At 35.2% G+C, this 17,438-nt stretch overlaps 1 protein-coding gene across 2 annotated transcripts; it reads right to left on the minus strand.

The window, feature by feature from the left end:
- Positions 1-495: 495 nt before the first annotated feature.
- Positions 496-17,172, minus strand: LOC120345691 (rhodopsin kinase grk7-a-like). Of its 2 annotated transcripts, none has more exons than XM_078115106.1 (12): positions 16,910-17,172; positions 11,882-12,090; positions 11,583-11,718; positions 11,138-11,370; positions 10,602-10,717; positions 10,137-10,240; positions 9,637-9,837; positions 5,971-6,110; positions 2,948-3,096; positions 2,412-2,543; positions 1,702-1,776; positions 496-1,118 (listed from the first exon to the last, which is right to left on the minus strand). In XM_078115106.1, the coding sequence occupies exons 1-12, from the start codon at positions 17,013-17,015 to the stop codon at positions 980-982; spliced, it is 1,740 nt and encodes a 579-aa protein (XP_077971232.1). In that variant the 5' UTR covers positions 17,016-17,172; the 3' UTR covers positions 496-979. The 2 variants fall into 2 exon arrangements, with proteins under 2 accessions (XP_077971232.1, XP_077971231.1); XM_078115105.1 differs by lacking the exon at positions 16,910-17,172 and adding an exon at positions 12,901-13,244 and having other exon boundaries at positions 500-1,118.
- Between the last annotated feature and the right edge of the window lie 266 nt (positions 17,173-17,438).

The raw sequence follows: 17,438 nt of genomic DNA on the forward strand, positions 1-17,438 counted from the left end.
GGTGGTTCCGCGAATGCATATCAGCGCGTCTCGTGCTCAGCAAACGCCGGCGGATCTCGTGTTTAGCGAAAGCGGGAAGTTTTTTTGGGAGCGATAGACTGTGGGATACACCGTAATCTGGTAATACAGAAGTTACTCGGATCAGTTGATATATATTTCAATTCACGTTGAAACTGGATCAAGAAGAATGAATCATCGCCACAGCACATGGAAAAGCTATGACAGTCTCTGTACCGTCACCGGTACCCCGATACAGGTAACTGGTAAGTACCGCATATGGTTTCCGGGGAATTGGTGATAAAATATTTCGTTTTGCTCCCCGTGTCCACATATTTTAACATAGCTCTCTTGTTCTCTACTCCATACCACACTCTCCCCTTTCCAGTCAGGATGAACTGCAATTGCTTTGCGAGTCGGTTGCTCTCAACCTGATTCGATTCTCGTTTTTTTGTAAAGCGAGACTCCGTGAATCTGACGCAATGTCAAAAATAGAAACAATAGTAGGAGTTATATGAAAACATGTCTATTTGAAAATATGAACAATAGTCCTAAATAAACTAACACCAATAAAATATCAGTATTAGGAGGTGTTACAATGTTTTGGGGGATTGAACATTGGTAGTCTGTAAAGAGTGCCACTGTAAAGTCTCACGATGTATAATCGCCGTCAGTTCAAATTCCATGAACAAATATTTTTTCCGCTGTTATTTTTGAGATAATGATTGGTATGGATTTTTTTAGTTTGCACTAAGCAAACCAACAAATTATTTCACTGTTGTATATTGTACGGAAGATAAAAAAACAAACAGCAGAAATTTAAAGAACAGTCAGTAAGTCTCTGACAAAGATAACAATAAACTAGCAAATATATACTTTCCATTCAATAAAGGGGTAAGAAAAGGAAGAAATTATTTTGTTGGTTCTCCAATCAGTTTAACGTGTAATTAATTGCATTTTGTAGGCTATTTATTTGTCGCAGTTACAAAACTGTGCAAATTTTTGAAGACTTTTTCTTTGTGGAATTGGCGCCGGTATCAACGTTCTTGTTCGCCTCCTGATTCATGATATCTTCATATGTTCCACTGTCAAGAATTTCCTGTTGCCATGGAATCGGATTTCTGAAAAATAAATATATTTCCTACGAGCTATCCGAAACAACGCCACTTAAATAGGGACTTTTATAATGAAAAAATTCGACTTGGCTCAAGCCATGGACAATTTTCCCATAGATATATATATATGTAATGCACTTGCAGTTTCTTGTTTTACATACGCTGCAACATGAAAATTTGAAATTAGCTTGATTTGTCACAAATACCGGTTGACTTGTTACTCCAAGCTTTCCAACTCGTTCTTGCTTTGATAAAAGAAAATGAAGGATTAGTTGGCCCATTTTAAATTTGTGTGGCCTAACTGTGGTTCAGTAAATGTAATGTTCGTGAGCGCTGTGTTCATACAAAAATACAATTAGAATCATCGATGGTATGGCAATAACAGCGTTTCCGATGAATGTAAAATGAAAACTAAATCAAATATTAATATTCTAATTATTTCGTTTTTTTTTTGAAGAAGTAATAGTGAAAATATATCTACGACATTAATGGGTGGCATCGCAGTAAAATCCAGCCTACCACAGTAGTCCTATATATCATAAATATCACTAGCAAAAACGAACTATGAAATTGAATATATCCAACCTACCTTCCCGTTGAAAATCTCTCGTAAAATTCTTCATCTTTTTCATCCAATTTAACATTTTTTGCATAACTTTTTAGCCTGCAATTTAAAAGAATGTTTTATCGATGCGATCTGGGACAAAAAACTACTAGCACTAGTATATACGATCTAAGGCGAAAATGCTAACAAGTCGATGGCTATATAAAATTTAATACTCAACAAAATCCTGCTAAATTAATTTGACGATACGCCAAATTGATGTATTGTAGGTTCGATTTCAGCCTTTCATTTTTGCCGTGCAATACGGGATATAATGCAAGAAATAAATAATGCATTTAACAAAAGGGACATCGGCTTATAGCAGTTAACGAGGAGTCGCGAAAGACCAGACAAGACATCTTGTCAGCAACACCATACTGAACAACAGCAGCTAACTTGTATATAAATCAACATTTGAGAAAAATGAAGGACGAATTGTATCCATCCGCCACAAATATTTTGAAAGCATTCATACTATTCATTTATGAGCAAAATTGCATTTAATTAAAATTCCAGAAATTTCAAGAACATTTGAAACATAGTCTTGGCACATAGCCAGTATGTGGTTATTTGTTCAAGTCTAATTTAATAAATTGTTTCTAACAGTCTAAATGAAATATTGAATTACAAATATCGAGAACGTCACAATAATGTCGAAATATTATGAACATTGAAATGTCCTCAATTTTAAATACCTTATATCCGAAACGTCGTCGGCATAAACCTCTTTGTCATTTGGCACAAATGGTGGTTGGATTTCCCCTGCCTCAAGTTTTTCCCAATCCATATCACTGAAGTACGGGTGGTTTCTTATTTCATGGGCAGACCTGAACGAAAATTATTATTTAAATTATTATACTTGAATTTGTGCGTCAAGATGTAACATGAAGATTTAACGAGGTCGGTGTATGTATTGTCAGTGTACATTTCTCTGCAGGCAATATTTTAAATATTTAATTCAACAAAAGACCATTTAAATATATTGACCACAAAAATTGTTTCAATGAACATCATTTTAGCAAAAGGCCTGTCTATTAGTTTTGTCTGATATTGCTCATTGCTCCAAACTTTTCAAGCAAAACCAGTAAAGTAAAACAATATTTCTGGAAAATTATTTTCTGAAAGCTAGTTTACGAAATATATTCTCATTAGAACATAAATATATGTTTAATTGGACTGTATCTGACAAATTTTGATTCACTTTATGAATGAAAGTTTACAGATAACTGACTTTTCATCCTTAGCTAATCTGTCTTCTACATTTTTCTCCAGTAACTTTCCAATCAAATCAATAAGGTCTTTAGAATGATCCCGTTTGTAACTTTCCTTGGTTTGACAAGTTTTTTCAATAGTTTTTTGTTGATCCATCTTCTTAGAGACCTGTTCGAGAAGGAATAAAAATGTTGTGATAACATTGTTAGGCAGTCAATTCAGCCGGTGCATCAATAAAACGTACTTGACTGTGTTAATTATCAAGTAATGTCATATTTTTTCTATATATAACAAGATAATATTGAGTTTACACAGTTCAGATGAAGTAAAAGAGGCCCATGTTCGAGCACACAACCAAAAATTGTCACTACAATTATTGGTCACGATTATTGGAATTGGAACTATTAATTATTTTAAATTACTGATTTTGATGTTGTAAGTCTTATTGTTAATCAATTTTCTCCGTAACTAATGGATCAATTGATTTCAAATTTTCAAAACTTGATAATGGTTGAAGCCGCCAAAAGGCTATCATTTTTTCTTAGTTTGCTTATGGAAATCCATATGACTCAAAGATTTGCTGTTTATTTTGATTAAAGAGAAATTCCTTTTTACTTTCATCACGCTTACCCGCCAACCTTTTCAGCAAAGTAAACTGAGGCTGTACCGCTGCCAGTACGCGGCTTTCCAGCAGCGATGTGAAGTACTGCCGCGGTGGGATAGTATATTCAATTGAATTTAAATGATCAGATAACGGATTTTGGCTTGAGTCACATAAGCTACCGGCACTGCGACTGGTTATGGGACTTTCCCTTCAACATATTTGAGCCTTGCTCTCTTGTTCTACGTGATAATTGTATCGTTCAGTCTAGGCTTGCACGTAATTGACAAAACTCAATTCCGTAATTACGGCAAAATCAATTACGTAATGACCCCGTAATTGCGATATTTTTTCACGCATTTAAACCTATCATAACAACCAATTGAATCCACTTCTTTTCCGTATGGGACATTGAAGTTGGGTTTTCATATTCTTGGCAGTACTACACGCCGGCGGCAGATGTTAAGAACAAATATCAAGGAGTGAATTCAAATTAATTTTATTCTGATTTTTATCTTTTGTGTTAGCTTTGGTTTTCCTTTATCCCCTTCGCAAATTAACCGTCCCATTTTTATGCGATCAATTTTATTTTATCATTACCGACACGGCGACACTTGTATACGGATATTTATGGAAACGATAGTTTTTTAAAACCACCTTAGAACTGAATAAAAATTACGGGTTTCTAATTTATTAACCAACGACGAGCGTATTCTCTCGTTTGATTATACTTGCGATTTCCTCGCGACGAAGACTTGTTTTTGCAGCGTCTTCTGCATTATCCGACATTACTGCCTTGTTAGCATTTTATAATAATAATTATTGATGTCGACTTATTGACGATATTCCGATTACCATGCTTCATTTTACATTTAATCATTTCCCGGACTGAATGTTTATAACATTATTTGCGATAAATTTAGATCAAATATTATTTATTTGCGTATATTATATACCGAACTTATATGATATGCCTTCTCCGAAAATACAAAGTTATATCGCAACACAATGCATTTTGTGACATTTATTTTACACTCACGACATTTATTTGCTAACTCAAGTCGGCGATCCTATCGGCCAAGATTGACACAAGTTTGGTCGAGTGCCGGTGGTATTAAAGTCGACGATAAATCAAAATAAGTTGCCGCATTTGGTAAGACAGTTAATCATATATGGCCGAAATATTGAGAGGAATTGTGAAAAACATCATGAGCAAGGCCAAGTCCGGACTGATATATAACGATAAAACCGTTAACAGAGCATCAAGATTTTGTAATAGAAAATGGATCTCGCACAGAATAAACACACTGGCTCATATTTGATTATATATGATAGCAGTTAAATTTTTAGCGGTCCGCGAGGAATCCGTCGTTTTGTTGCTTCTATGCCGTCTCAATCGCTTTACCGATGCCGAGAAGACGAAGTTGCGTTGGTTCTTTACGCAATCTCTCTTTTGTCGTCATATTGCTATTTGATAAGCGCGACATTAATTATCACGGCGAGGTATTGGCGCGAGTGATCAATCGCTCTTTTCGTTTATTTGGTTCCAATTCTTCGCGAAAGCTCTTCGTTAAATTTCGCAAGATCGTCGTGTTGAAAGGTTATGGATATTTTCCTGTTTATACCCCAAGTCCGAAATAAAACAGCCAAAAACAGTATGATATTCCATGTTCATATATCAAGTGTTGATATTAACAATAAAGAATGGTTAACCATTGCTAATCCACACTTTGTGGGGAATTTCCCACTATTCCCCGCGTGACTATAAAATAGAATAAAATAGAAACGGAACATATATACCATAAGTAACGGAAAACTGGAACAAGTAAATAAAATGGATACAAATGTTTGATAGATTGATCTCCCGCGTTCATTAGTCATTTCACCCGAAGAAGTTGAAACCGGGCGTGTTAGCGTCCATCGGTCTTAACACAATTCTTCCCCCTATCTACGGTTATTATGTACATTGGCCATGGCCATGCTAGATGAGATGCGAGAGAAGTTGAAACCAGGTGTGTTGGCGTCAATCGGTCTCAACGCAATCCCTTATCTACCGTTAAGTTGCGGGAGAAGTTAAAACCAGGTGTGTTGGCGTCAAACGGCCCTACTCAGTTCTTCCCCCTTAACTACGTTAATAATTTACATTGGCCATGCCAGATAAGTTGATAATAGGTTAGTAAATGGCAACGCGTCATGCCTTCCTTCACCTATGTAACAAGAGAGAGAAAAGAGAAATAAACGGCTGCGAATACCGGAAAGCTAACTTCTTCTACTTGTTGAGCTTTCATTTTTCGCAGTCGACGAAATTGACTGCTTTGAAGAAAGCTCGTTTCAATGCAAAATTACGACTTTACGTAATTCGTAACTTCCCTTCCGTAACTCTAAATAATTACGTAATTCCGTAAATCCGTAAATTACGTGCAAGCCTAGTTCAGTCTCACCTTATCTCGAACAAAAAAAGGATTTCTACCCTCACACATCTCATATATCGTGCATCCAAGTGCAAACCAATCCGCGCCATACGCATAAGGTTGTTTCATCAGCATTTCTGGAGGCATATAACCTATTGTCCCGGCTTTGCCTAGATAAAACAGAATTAAATGGAGTGAGTGTATATTCATAAGAATCAAGAAAATTGCCGTTAGTTTCAAAACGTCCCGAAGACTACAGTGACGTGACTGGAATTCGCTAATTTTATTATTTAATTTATCAATATGTCACTGTTGTATATATATGGGGTTATGCGAGAACAGTGCTATAGCTTCGACTGATATATTGCCCGATGAAAATGTTACTATTCTTGGATGACTCCGAGCACGTCTATTCCCCGTTTAAGCGCGCCACTTCTGGTCTGACTGCCATGCAGGTTGGTCGTGCGTTCGTTGTTCTGTACTATATTTCTGTCGGGAGATAAAATACTTTACGTCTGTCATCAGAATACGAAACAAAGTGTGTAGCTCAGGGTGGTCCAAACCCAGGCCCGCGGGCCACATGTGGCGCTGCTTCATTATCTGTGGCCCGCGTCGCATTTGCGCGAGGGTAAACAAAAAATCGCATTTGGTGTTGTTTCGTCATAAAAATAACCAGAAAAATCTTTTGACATATTGTTACATCACTAATTTCCCTGAATTGACTACTGTTTTGGCTAGCTGAGGCAACTAGCAAAGTTGAATGATGTGCTTGGCAGCTTGCCTAATGACTAAATATTAATGTTATGGCCGAACAATACAATTCCCGCCGGGTGGTTTTTTGTAACCAGCCTAAACAGTATTACAAACAACGCTGCCTATATGTCCGAAAATTAAGTAATTACCCTCCTGTATCTCAAATTTGGTTAAATTCGGTAATCAATCAATCGCCAGTTACTTGTAAGTTATTTTGTAAACATGAGTTTGAAAATAAAGCTGACCAATTCAAACATTTTTGACTGGGTGTGGGAGGGAAAATACCACAATGCCTGCTTGATATGTCCGCAAGTTGTATCGGTGACAATCTAATACGGCACTTTCTCCCTATGGCACTTTTTTTTTAATTTTATTTAAAAGGTGAAATAAAAAGCACTTCGCAAAATAGCATTTCGTGCTGAACAATGGAAAATCTGTCACTCAAATGTTGTGAGAAAAAAAAAACTTCACACTATTCCAGGGCTGGGCAATTATTTTTGGTATCGGGCCACATTGAATATTCAAAATGCAGTGGCGGGCCGGACTAAGTAGAGTCAATCGCGCGTTTTTATTGTATTTTATTACATATTTAAATTCGTACTATATATTAGTAAGTATATAAATGAGTACTATATCTATTGCATATTGTTGGAATTTTTATTCAAATCGCATTTAATAAAACTAGTTTAAAACGTAAATCTGGCGATTTTGAGACAATACATTGGATCAGAGAAACAGTACGCTTGCATAACAATGCCAAACTTTGTCATTAATGGTGGAAAGTGAGTAACAATGTGGAATTGGGACCACGCATTTGGTGGCTAAACATCGTGATTCATATAATTTTGCTGTCATCATAGTATTTTTAAGGTGAACAAGGTTCGCGGAAATTTCAATGCATTGAACGGCCTTGCGAGCTTAAAAGTCTGCATTAAAATACCACGGCTGTCTGCGGATTTAAAAATGTGACATATACTTTATATACTATATCTATTTTTGCGATACGGATATATTTAAAATGCATTGATACGGGCACATTAAAATGTCTTGTTGTTTTCAACCTAACCCGCGGCTGCTCTGATAAAATATAAGCATTAGAATTCTGAAATACCACCGCATTCCGCGGACATTAAAATGTGAGGTAACGTGCCAGATTATTTTTATTCGCGTTTTGCAATTTTGTGAATACGACAAATCTGATCTGTTCCTGCAACACTGACTTAAATCTGTTTTAAAGATTTTACCATCAGAAAAATCCTCACGCCTGCGATAAAAGTACACCGAGTAAAATTCTTTGTAGTTACATAAAAATCGATTGAGTTAACCTTACCTTAATTATCTTTTAACCCAGGCCCCGTCGGTAGTTTTAGAATAGATCAAAAGGTACAACGCGCCCACGAAGGCTACGCAATTAAAATGTGTGCCGTGGGCACCAGAAATTTTTTAGTTTCCATTTCACAAAAGCGTTTTTAATCTGTCGCAAGCCGTTTGAATCATAACTTGTTTCTGTTCCATTTTTAGTATTTTATATTGCCGCTCTAAATCTAGATTTAGGTTGCTTGCAGATTCACTCCTTTATTTATCTTTATCATCTTGTCGCCGATGGTTATATAATAACTCGTTTTATTAATGGTTTCACAGTTCCGTATACAAGACATATATATGTTAAGGAAAATTTGTGACTTGAGGAGACTAATCGCCGACGTAAAGGTGTTTACGTTGTAAAATCTAAATAACACCTCGAGATGACGAAAACAATCGGCGATTCAAGGGAAATTTAGTCGAATGTTATTATCGACTTTTTCATTGTCCTAAAAATTATTTTGTTCGCAATCAAATTATATTTTATATGTAAATGAATAGAAGTGTCCAAACCTAGAAACTTTTGTGTTTACGTTGTAAAATCTAAATAACACCTCGAGATGACGAAAACAATCGGCGATTCAAGGGAAATTTAGTCGAATGTTATTATCGACTTTTTCATTGTCCTAAAAATTATTTTGTTCGCAATCAAATTATATTTTATATGTAAATGAATAGAAGTGTCCAAATCTAGAAACTTGCTCGCGGGCCGGATAAAACGTTGCCGCGGGCCGGATGTGGCCCGCGGGCCGCAACTTGCCCAGGCCTGCACTATTCAATGAATATATATATATATATATGCTCTTTGCACTATTCTATTGCAGTAAAATTGCACACACTTTACCAATTCGCTACAGCCATTTTTTGTCGTCATGGCGTGAACCTGCTTGTCAACAACTCGGTTGTACTTTCAGTTTTGTTTTGATTCTCAGATTGGTAAGTATAGTATTTTGTAATGTGTTCAAAGTTTTCTTCCAGTTTGAATAATGAACCAATTTATGGCATTTCTATACTTCACCTCATATAGTATGTTTTCACATGTAAATGGTACATTTTTTCTTCTGCAAAGATTTCGAATGCTGGTTCGATATTGTTCATATTTTGGACAGTGTATTAGAAAATGTTCAGTGTCTTCAACTTCCCTGTTGCATTGGTCGCGTATTTCATCTACTATGGCACTTTCTCCGTTATGAAAAGTTTGAAATCTTACACTAAATGTATATATATACAGATTTTTGCACGTTTTGGTGAGTTTTTTTTTGTGGTTTTTGCATGCTTTAGCTTAAAAAAAATGTCAAATATTGATCAATGTATTTGACAATAAAAGTGTTTGTTTTGTATTGCACTGTTTACATATTCTCGGCACTATTGTGGCCCGCGAACAATACAAAAATAATAGTGTGGCCCGCGAGGTCGACAACTTTGGACCACCCTGGTGTAGCTTTACAGCACACGAGATCTTCTGAGGATTTACATTACACATCATTAGCGAGCACACTTATTCGTGGAACGCACAGCTACACTACAATATGCATGGAAATTAAGCACACTTTCAAAATGATAATTTATATATATTCTAACCGGTAATTTTTTCGCCTTCTTGAAGAATGCGTGCAAGTCCTAAATCAGCTATTCTGCAATTTCCTTTCCCATCTAGAAGTACATTCTCGGGTTTCATATCTCGATAGATGATGTTGTGTTTATGTAAGTGATCGATTCCAACAGTAATCTGAGCTGCGTACAACTTGCATCTTTCCTTGTTAACACCTTTGTTTTTCTTGTCTGTATAAACACGAAAATAAATCAAGTGCAAACCACTAAAAGTTGTTCCTGGGATTCATTCATTTCATCGACATTGTTTCATACCAATATTCTGCAAATAATAATAAATCATCTTCCTCCCGATCAACGTCGGAAAGCCAGTGAATAAGGAGTAACGTGTAAGTGTCAGAATTGTATTTTGCGTACTCATTTTTTATTTGATCGTGCTTTACCTTTCATTTTATCGCCCATATCTGTATAACCCGCCTTGCGCCATATGAAATGAATCAACGCAACGTGCCAACGTCATATTCCCTTACCTTTTTTAACATGAAATTTCAAATCTCCACCGGTGAGCAACATCATAACCAGGTTGAGACAGGTCTTGTCGTGATAGGCGTAATATAGGGTTACGACGAAACGACTGCAGTGAAAATTATATAAAAACAAAAGTTAATTTCACAGGGTACAATATTGTTCCATATTTAATGTTTAATTTGAATTGAGTTTATTGTTGTGAAAATTGGAAGTGCAAGTGGGAAGAAGTTGGCGTTTTAATTGGACTATCCGAGAGTCGATCTTATTTGCGAATTAACAAAGTCGTCAACGCTGATTTAAGCCCGTTTGAAATATGTTGAGAATTGAGACATCTGTACATCTCACTTTAAAAAGCTTCCCAGAAATCACATAATCTCACTTTAAAAAGCTTCCCAGAAATCAGTTGAGGTAGTTTATCTTTGAAATTGATCTTAAAAATTCCTTTACTAATTAATTATATATCTTACCTATTTATTTTTTCCAGCACTAGTTTTTCAATTAAAACTATGCTTTCGCTTCCAGTTGCCTTCATTTGCTTTTTATTAATTTGCTTGCACGCATACATTGTGCCTGTGATATTTTCCTGAAAAAATCATACTTTGTAAGTCAAGATATATATATTTGAACAGCTGTGATGATAAAAAAAATATGAATAAACTTCATGAAAAAATATATATATTTTGCTTGCTAACCAGAAGAAGAGAGAGACTTAATTTCCACATACCATGTTAACATTAACAAATAATTTAGAAAATAATATGAAACAATATTAAAAAAGATTGTATAGCAATAGGGTGACCAATTCAAACATTGTTTTGTATATTTCAGTATGCGAGAATCGATACCACAGAGAAATAGCTTATCGATGACATTCACTATTCCGCCCATAACATACTGTGCATTTTTCAACCAACATTTATCTATTGTAAAAAATTTAAAAGTATATAAAAAAATTTTTTTATTTGTTATTTATCAACTTAATTTAAAAGTTTGTATCACTTACTTGATAAGCGTAAACTTCTCCAAAACCTCCTCTTCCAAGCAAACGAAATTTTGTGAAACAATCGTTCGTAACGGGTTGTTTTTCTAGATGCTTCCATTTCAAATATTTTTTGAAATTTTCCGAATTTTTATACCTCGGAAAGGCGTCTTGCAAAATAACGGATAGCGCTTCGCTTTTGCAATCAGATACGCTTTTTCTCGCTAAGTCTGTCAGTCTATCGTTGCCAACGACACCTGTTGTAACAAGATAAATTAGACTAAATTGAGTGCAATAATTTGTTGTATGCTCACCAATATTTGCATTCTGCCGATCACCGCTTTTAATATTTGACAAAATAGTATATATATAATATGTTTGTTAATGGAAAAATTAGAAAAAAAAGGGGCAGTATTTTGGGCTTGAATACTGTATTTAAATATATTTATACCCTCAAAATTTCCTTTACCGTTTGTCCTTTCGTAAAAAAGAACTTTTTCTTTCGTTTCTTCTTTGACACAAACCAATTCATAAGTTGAATCTTTTTGGAAGTACAGAGATGAAATCTTAACCAGAAACTTATGCATATCATTGGCGTCCGTCATCTAAACAAAAAATGTAATTTTTTCTACCATGATGTATTTAAGAGTCTCAATAATATAATATTGGCAATAGAAGATGATTGTAGCTACCTAATGTACAATATATACCCCTTCAATATCTGATGATTTAGTGTGAAATAAATATGAAAAGCCTTCCTATATATACCTCAAATTTCGTCATGTCTGCTAAAAATTTAAGAGTGTTTTGAACATCACGTGATTCCTTTTCGCAAAACTCGTTGAAAACTTTCTTTCCAATTGGTTCGTTGATACATATTCGGATAAATTCATCTTCTTCGTCCTTTTGAGCGGTTTCTGCTGTAGATTCCTGACGGTTGAGAAGCTTATCCTGGTCTTGTATACAGGCCGCATCATCTATGTACACAAAGTTATATATGTTTACAACAATGTAGGCAAACTTAGAATAATTCGTAAAATTTAATCAAACGTCAACAGACATCGGCTGAAAAAAAGACTGAAAACACCTCAAGTCCGGATTGTTAGGAAGAAATATTGATGGCGAAGAATATTTACTTTAAAGCAGAAGTTTTGAAAACAAAACTGTTAGTATGATAGTATTTGCAAGCACGATACTCATCAGAGATCTAGTAGCTAATCTAGTGGATCATTTGAGAAGTTTTTATTTTGCCGAATGGCAAGCCGAAATACAAGACTATAAGTGATATAAGAGGTATACTTATGAGTTCTGAGTGGAGTCGCATTTTATAAAGAAAGGGCAAGTTAGAAACCAAGTTGTCTGGAATAAATATCTGTGGAAAGTTCATTTCGAAAGTTCAGAAACAGAATGTCTAGACAAAAACAGTACAGCTTTATCAGTTTCCTCCGAATTACTTATTTTTACAGATAACGTATATAGAATAATGTTAGCTTTTCTACTGTCGATTTTTTCCTTATTATGTACATTGAGCTAAACTTATATGCGCAATCGTAGTTGCGATTTATTGACAATGTTTGGACAATATCATGAGCCAGCATTGTACTCTAATCATATAGGCCAATTGGCAGGGTTTGTTTGCATTTTGTACAGCCGCATTCTTGGATATTAAACTAAACTCTCGTACGATATTGATTCATACATTTTGTATCGTTCGGAAAATTTCAAAAATGTGATTTTTGTAATGATTGGTATTTATCTTAACTCATAGCGTTTCTTTTTGAACCCACCTGGAAACCGAATTTTTTTGATCCATTTCTGCCGACAGACTGCTGCGTTCTTAGCGCTTATGAAGACATCATTTTCGGCAATATCTTCGATTTTACCGAAATCCATTGCTCAAGAAGTCTACTCTAAATGTCCACAAGTACCCTAGCTTCAGAGACTTATTACATCCGTCGCCTTATTACATGCCTCTTTGTATAGGCTTTGAACCAGAGTGAATAAGATTTGTCTTGATTTTCCACAAATTATAAACGTCGTCGTTCACTGCATGGCAATAAGCTACATATAATGTAATAAATTGATTTTCTCTGAAATTAATGAAACTAATGGACGTACATAACCTGTCATAATAATCGATTTTGCGTTTAAAAATTGTACCATAATCACTTCTGTTATCTTTTAGCCTATTATATTCAAATACTATATTACTTTAATTCACTGCTGTTGATTTCCCCTTGCCATATGTTGTTAACACGTGATACATTGGTAATAACAAGATAAAAAGTTCATAAGGAAATAATAAAGAAACTGAAAACTATTAATAATTCCTGTCAATTTTAGCGCAATAACCAATAATTATACCCCTGCGTGTTTGCTTATACTACGCTAATTTGATGACTGAACGTACAAAAGCAGGCTCTCCAGAAGTGTGTGTACCAATATGAAGGTAACTAATTTTTTTCGCCTACTTTACATCAAGTTGTGTAAATGAACTGAAACCTATAGGCATATTGGGTATATCACTTGGCTAACACAGACAATCCCCGAACTCGTAATTGAACTAAAATAAAGAAAATCGGAATAAAATTATTGCCTAATTTTACCCAAGAGCATCTACCTAACCTCAGTTTACTCATTGAACTTCCCAAATTGATTGTATGAAATGTCATCAATCATTATTCTCAACATTTGTTCAAAGTCCGTCCTAAAGCCTCATTTGAACAAACTCAAGGCAATTTTTATAGACATTTTTTAGTATCCTAACTCTGAGACATTCCCACAAAAGAACTTTACTATCCTCTATATATAAACTTGCAAGTGGCCTGCTTTGCATGAACCTCAACTGCTCGAAAAGCATCACATCAGAATAGCATCATGCAACGTTTTGAAACAGAGAAACAACCTACAAGACAGCAGCGTTTTAGAAATCAATTTTGAAGCTCATTGAGTTTTTTAATCATAGATTAAATCACACCTTGCTTTTCCCATCTTAAAAACGATTGATTCTGATTGGGGAAATAGTCGTATCAGTCTAACTGGAGCCAAATGACCTATTGATTGATACATGATATAAAGAATCACTTTATCCGTGTTCATGTTTATCAATTTCAGTGATGTTTTTAATGGCTGAACTGGTACAGTAGAGATTAGGCACAAAATTATCACTCTAGCAATACGGTGAAAGGATTAAATACAGCGTTGAAACATGATACAAAATGCGATTAAATGCAATGATTGATTTTCGTATTTTTACGAATTATGCAATATCGAACACGAATCAGTTCCGGCGATGGAAAATGGTATGTGGAATTCAGCACTCAGAATCCATCATTTAACAAAACCTCGATTACGTTCATTACTTTAAAAACACTCTGAAGCAAAAATCGGGTATGGTAGCAAAGAGATTGTGCAAACAACGCATGCCACTAGATCAATAACCAAAATTTTGGTGACGCAACTACTATTAGAGCTTATGTTGAATAAAGGTGCGGCCCGCGGTTACATCCAGTTATTCTGTCGTTCCCTTCTGTATTAAGGTTGCACACCCTTGCCTCCTTTCCCCTGCAATGGCCAACAGCAAACTGAAATTTGTGGAAATTGTAGGAGAACTAAATGGCAGACTTGCTTTGAACATGGATGACCACTTTGATGAAATCGCACTAATTCAAGAACATTATAGAATATTTTGAAGTCTTAAACCACTTGCAAAATGCAACAAACAGCAAGTAGTACACAATCCTAAAAAGTTCCACTTATAAGTGTGTTATTATTCTCGAAGTACTTTCATGCGTGCTTTTAGTCGTCGCAGGAAAGTCAGAGTATACAAAGCTTGATCAACAGTAGTGCTAAAATGCAGTATGAATATTTTTTTTCGTGTTTAGAGTTTAGCATTTAATTTATCTGAAACTTATGAATATGTGTCATAACTCATAGTGTCCTTTATTAAAATTTGTCAAAGTTGGCAACCCTGTGTGTACAGTTAGTAATACTTCCCAGTTCTATAAAGATTGTTTCCCAACATGGGTATGTCTTGAAAATCGCATGAAAACGTTTTAGTGCTAATAAAATCGATATCTACGAATATTTGGGTGAGAACAATTGAAAAAAATGCAATTAGTCTCCCTACAATCTCAAGTTCACGCTTTTTAGAAATTAACATTGAACATTTACCTAATAACATTGGGCTATATAATTATTCTACAAGTTTTGTTATGTTTAGGGTTGCCAACCGTACTTTATTTCAAAGGACAGTCCTTTATTGAGATTTTTTGTCTTTGCCCTCTAAATAAAAAAGGACGAAAAGGTCCTTTATTTCTGACATGGAAATGACTATAAGAGCTGTAAAACATTAAAAAATAAATATATTATTGAATAAATAATTACTGGATACCGCACACTAAACAACCGCGTGCCTAAGTAGATCGCTACAAACGCTTTTAATGATCCGAGAGGACCAATCAGAAGTTAATTCAAGTTCATTTAAAATGTTGAGAACCATAACTGGTTATGAAGCAGCGACACCCAAGGTTCTAATTTTCAATTATAACATTGTTAATTTCAGTTTTCAGGGTACTGTTATTGTGGGGGAATATGTCTTTGTCTAGCTAACGAACAACGGTAAATAGGAATTAAAACTAAACGACAGACTTTGAATATGCATGACCTCTTTTTTCATGAAATCGCACTAATTCTATAAAATTATAGCATTATTCAAAATTATAAATCACAAGTGTGTTAATATATCCTCAAAATATTTTCATGAGTTTTCATACAAAGCTTAACTGACAGTTGCTGAAGTCGGCAAAAATTCATAAGAATTAGTTTGTTTTGATTTTTCTATCTATTCCGAGATTAGCAGTGGATTAAATAAAAATTTAGAGATATATGCAAAAGTGTCTTTTACTGAAATTCGTCAAAGTTGACAGCCCTAGTTATGTTACATTATCTATATATTTTTCCTAGAGTCTTAACCTATCGATGAAGCAAGCAATGCAATTTACCTAACATAATGATAAGCATTCGATTAGCCCGAGATAAGTCTGCTAATTTTCTTTTATGACACGCAGACAATTGACTTGCCATATACCATACCACACATTAGCCAGTTAATGCCAACAAATCTAACATAGGGGAACCCGCGACCTGATAGGGGCTTTGGCGACCACGTGGCCCATTGCCAAACATTTACAAGTGCAAAAGGAAAGTGTTTGAGCATGTCGCACGTGCCTGCCTGTTCAATCTTGTCCACCAGAAGAAAAAAAAACTCTCAAGCTAATCCTATTTTGTTACCATATCCTAAGTTATTCAACGGTGACCGTACATTTGAACCCATGTACATTTGAACCCATGCGTATATCCACGGGTTCAATCTATATGCGGGTGCTAAAACCCATGGGTTAGGGTTAGTATGGGTTTAACTATCCGTGAAACAAAACAAATTCCATAGGTGCAATAGCATACAGGTGCAATTGTCATGGGTTCAAATGTACGTGGGTTCAAATGTAATGGAACCTTATTCAACATCACAAAGTCTAGTCTTCTCTAAACTGGAGAACAATCTAGTTTTAAGCAAATATTCCTGAATAAAACCTCAATTCTGTGTCATGAAATCTCACAGGAATGATTTATAAAACGAGAGAGGGTTGTCCGCTGTAATTCCTGACAATATAAGCAATTTTTTTTAAATTCAACACTGCCTTCATATACCTTTCCTACACTGAAGCGTTCTACCTAATTTATTTGTGAAATAAGTTAATTATTTGCTGTTAGGATTATTAAAGTGTCGTCACCCACCTGCAAAACGAATTTTTTTAATCCATTTGTGACGTTGGATCGTTGAATGCTTCGCGCAAAGATAAACGTAGTTTTCGGCAATATCCTCGATTAATGCAAAATCCATCGACTCCTCGATTCACAGACCATAATGATGTTCTTGTCCATAAGCGTATTTCATAAATCACACAGACCAGGTTGAGGAGCGCATATCAATTTACATCAACTGCTGATCAATGTGGTTAATGTTTATGTTTGGTGGGGATTACACGTGTAGGAGAGATCGCTGCAGGATATGCAAGGATATAATCAAATATATAACCAAAAATTTTTAATAACACGGGATTTTTCATCAATCGACGAATGTTCTACCAGTATCAGTTAGGTTACTTTCTTTTTCTTGCTTGTAATTGTCTTTAAAAACCCTCCTGATCTTAATCCCCTGCCCTGCGATGCTGCGTTTTAGGAGACGCACAGCATCGACAATTAAAGTTTCAAATTTACAGTATGGCCTCTACACTACAGTTTATTTTACAAAATAGTACATATA

The sequence above is a fragment of the Styela clava genome, chromosome 8 (genome assembly GCF_964204865.1).
Source record: "Styela clava chromosome 8, kaStyClav1.hap1.2, whole genome shotgun sequence".
Lineage (NCBI taxonomy): Eukaryota > Metazoa > Chordata > Ascidiacea > Stolidobranchia > Styelidae > Styela > Styela clava.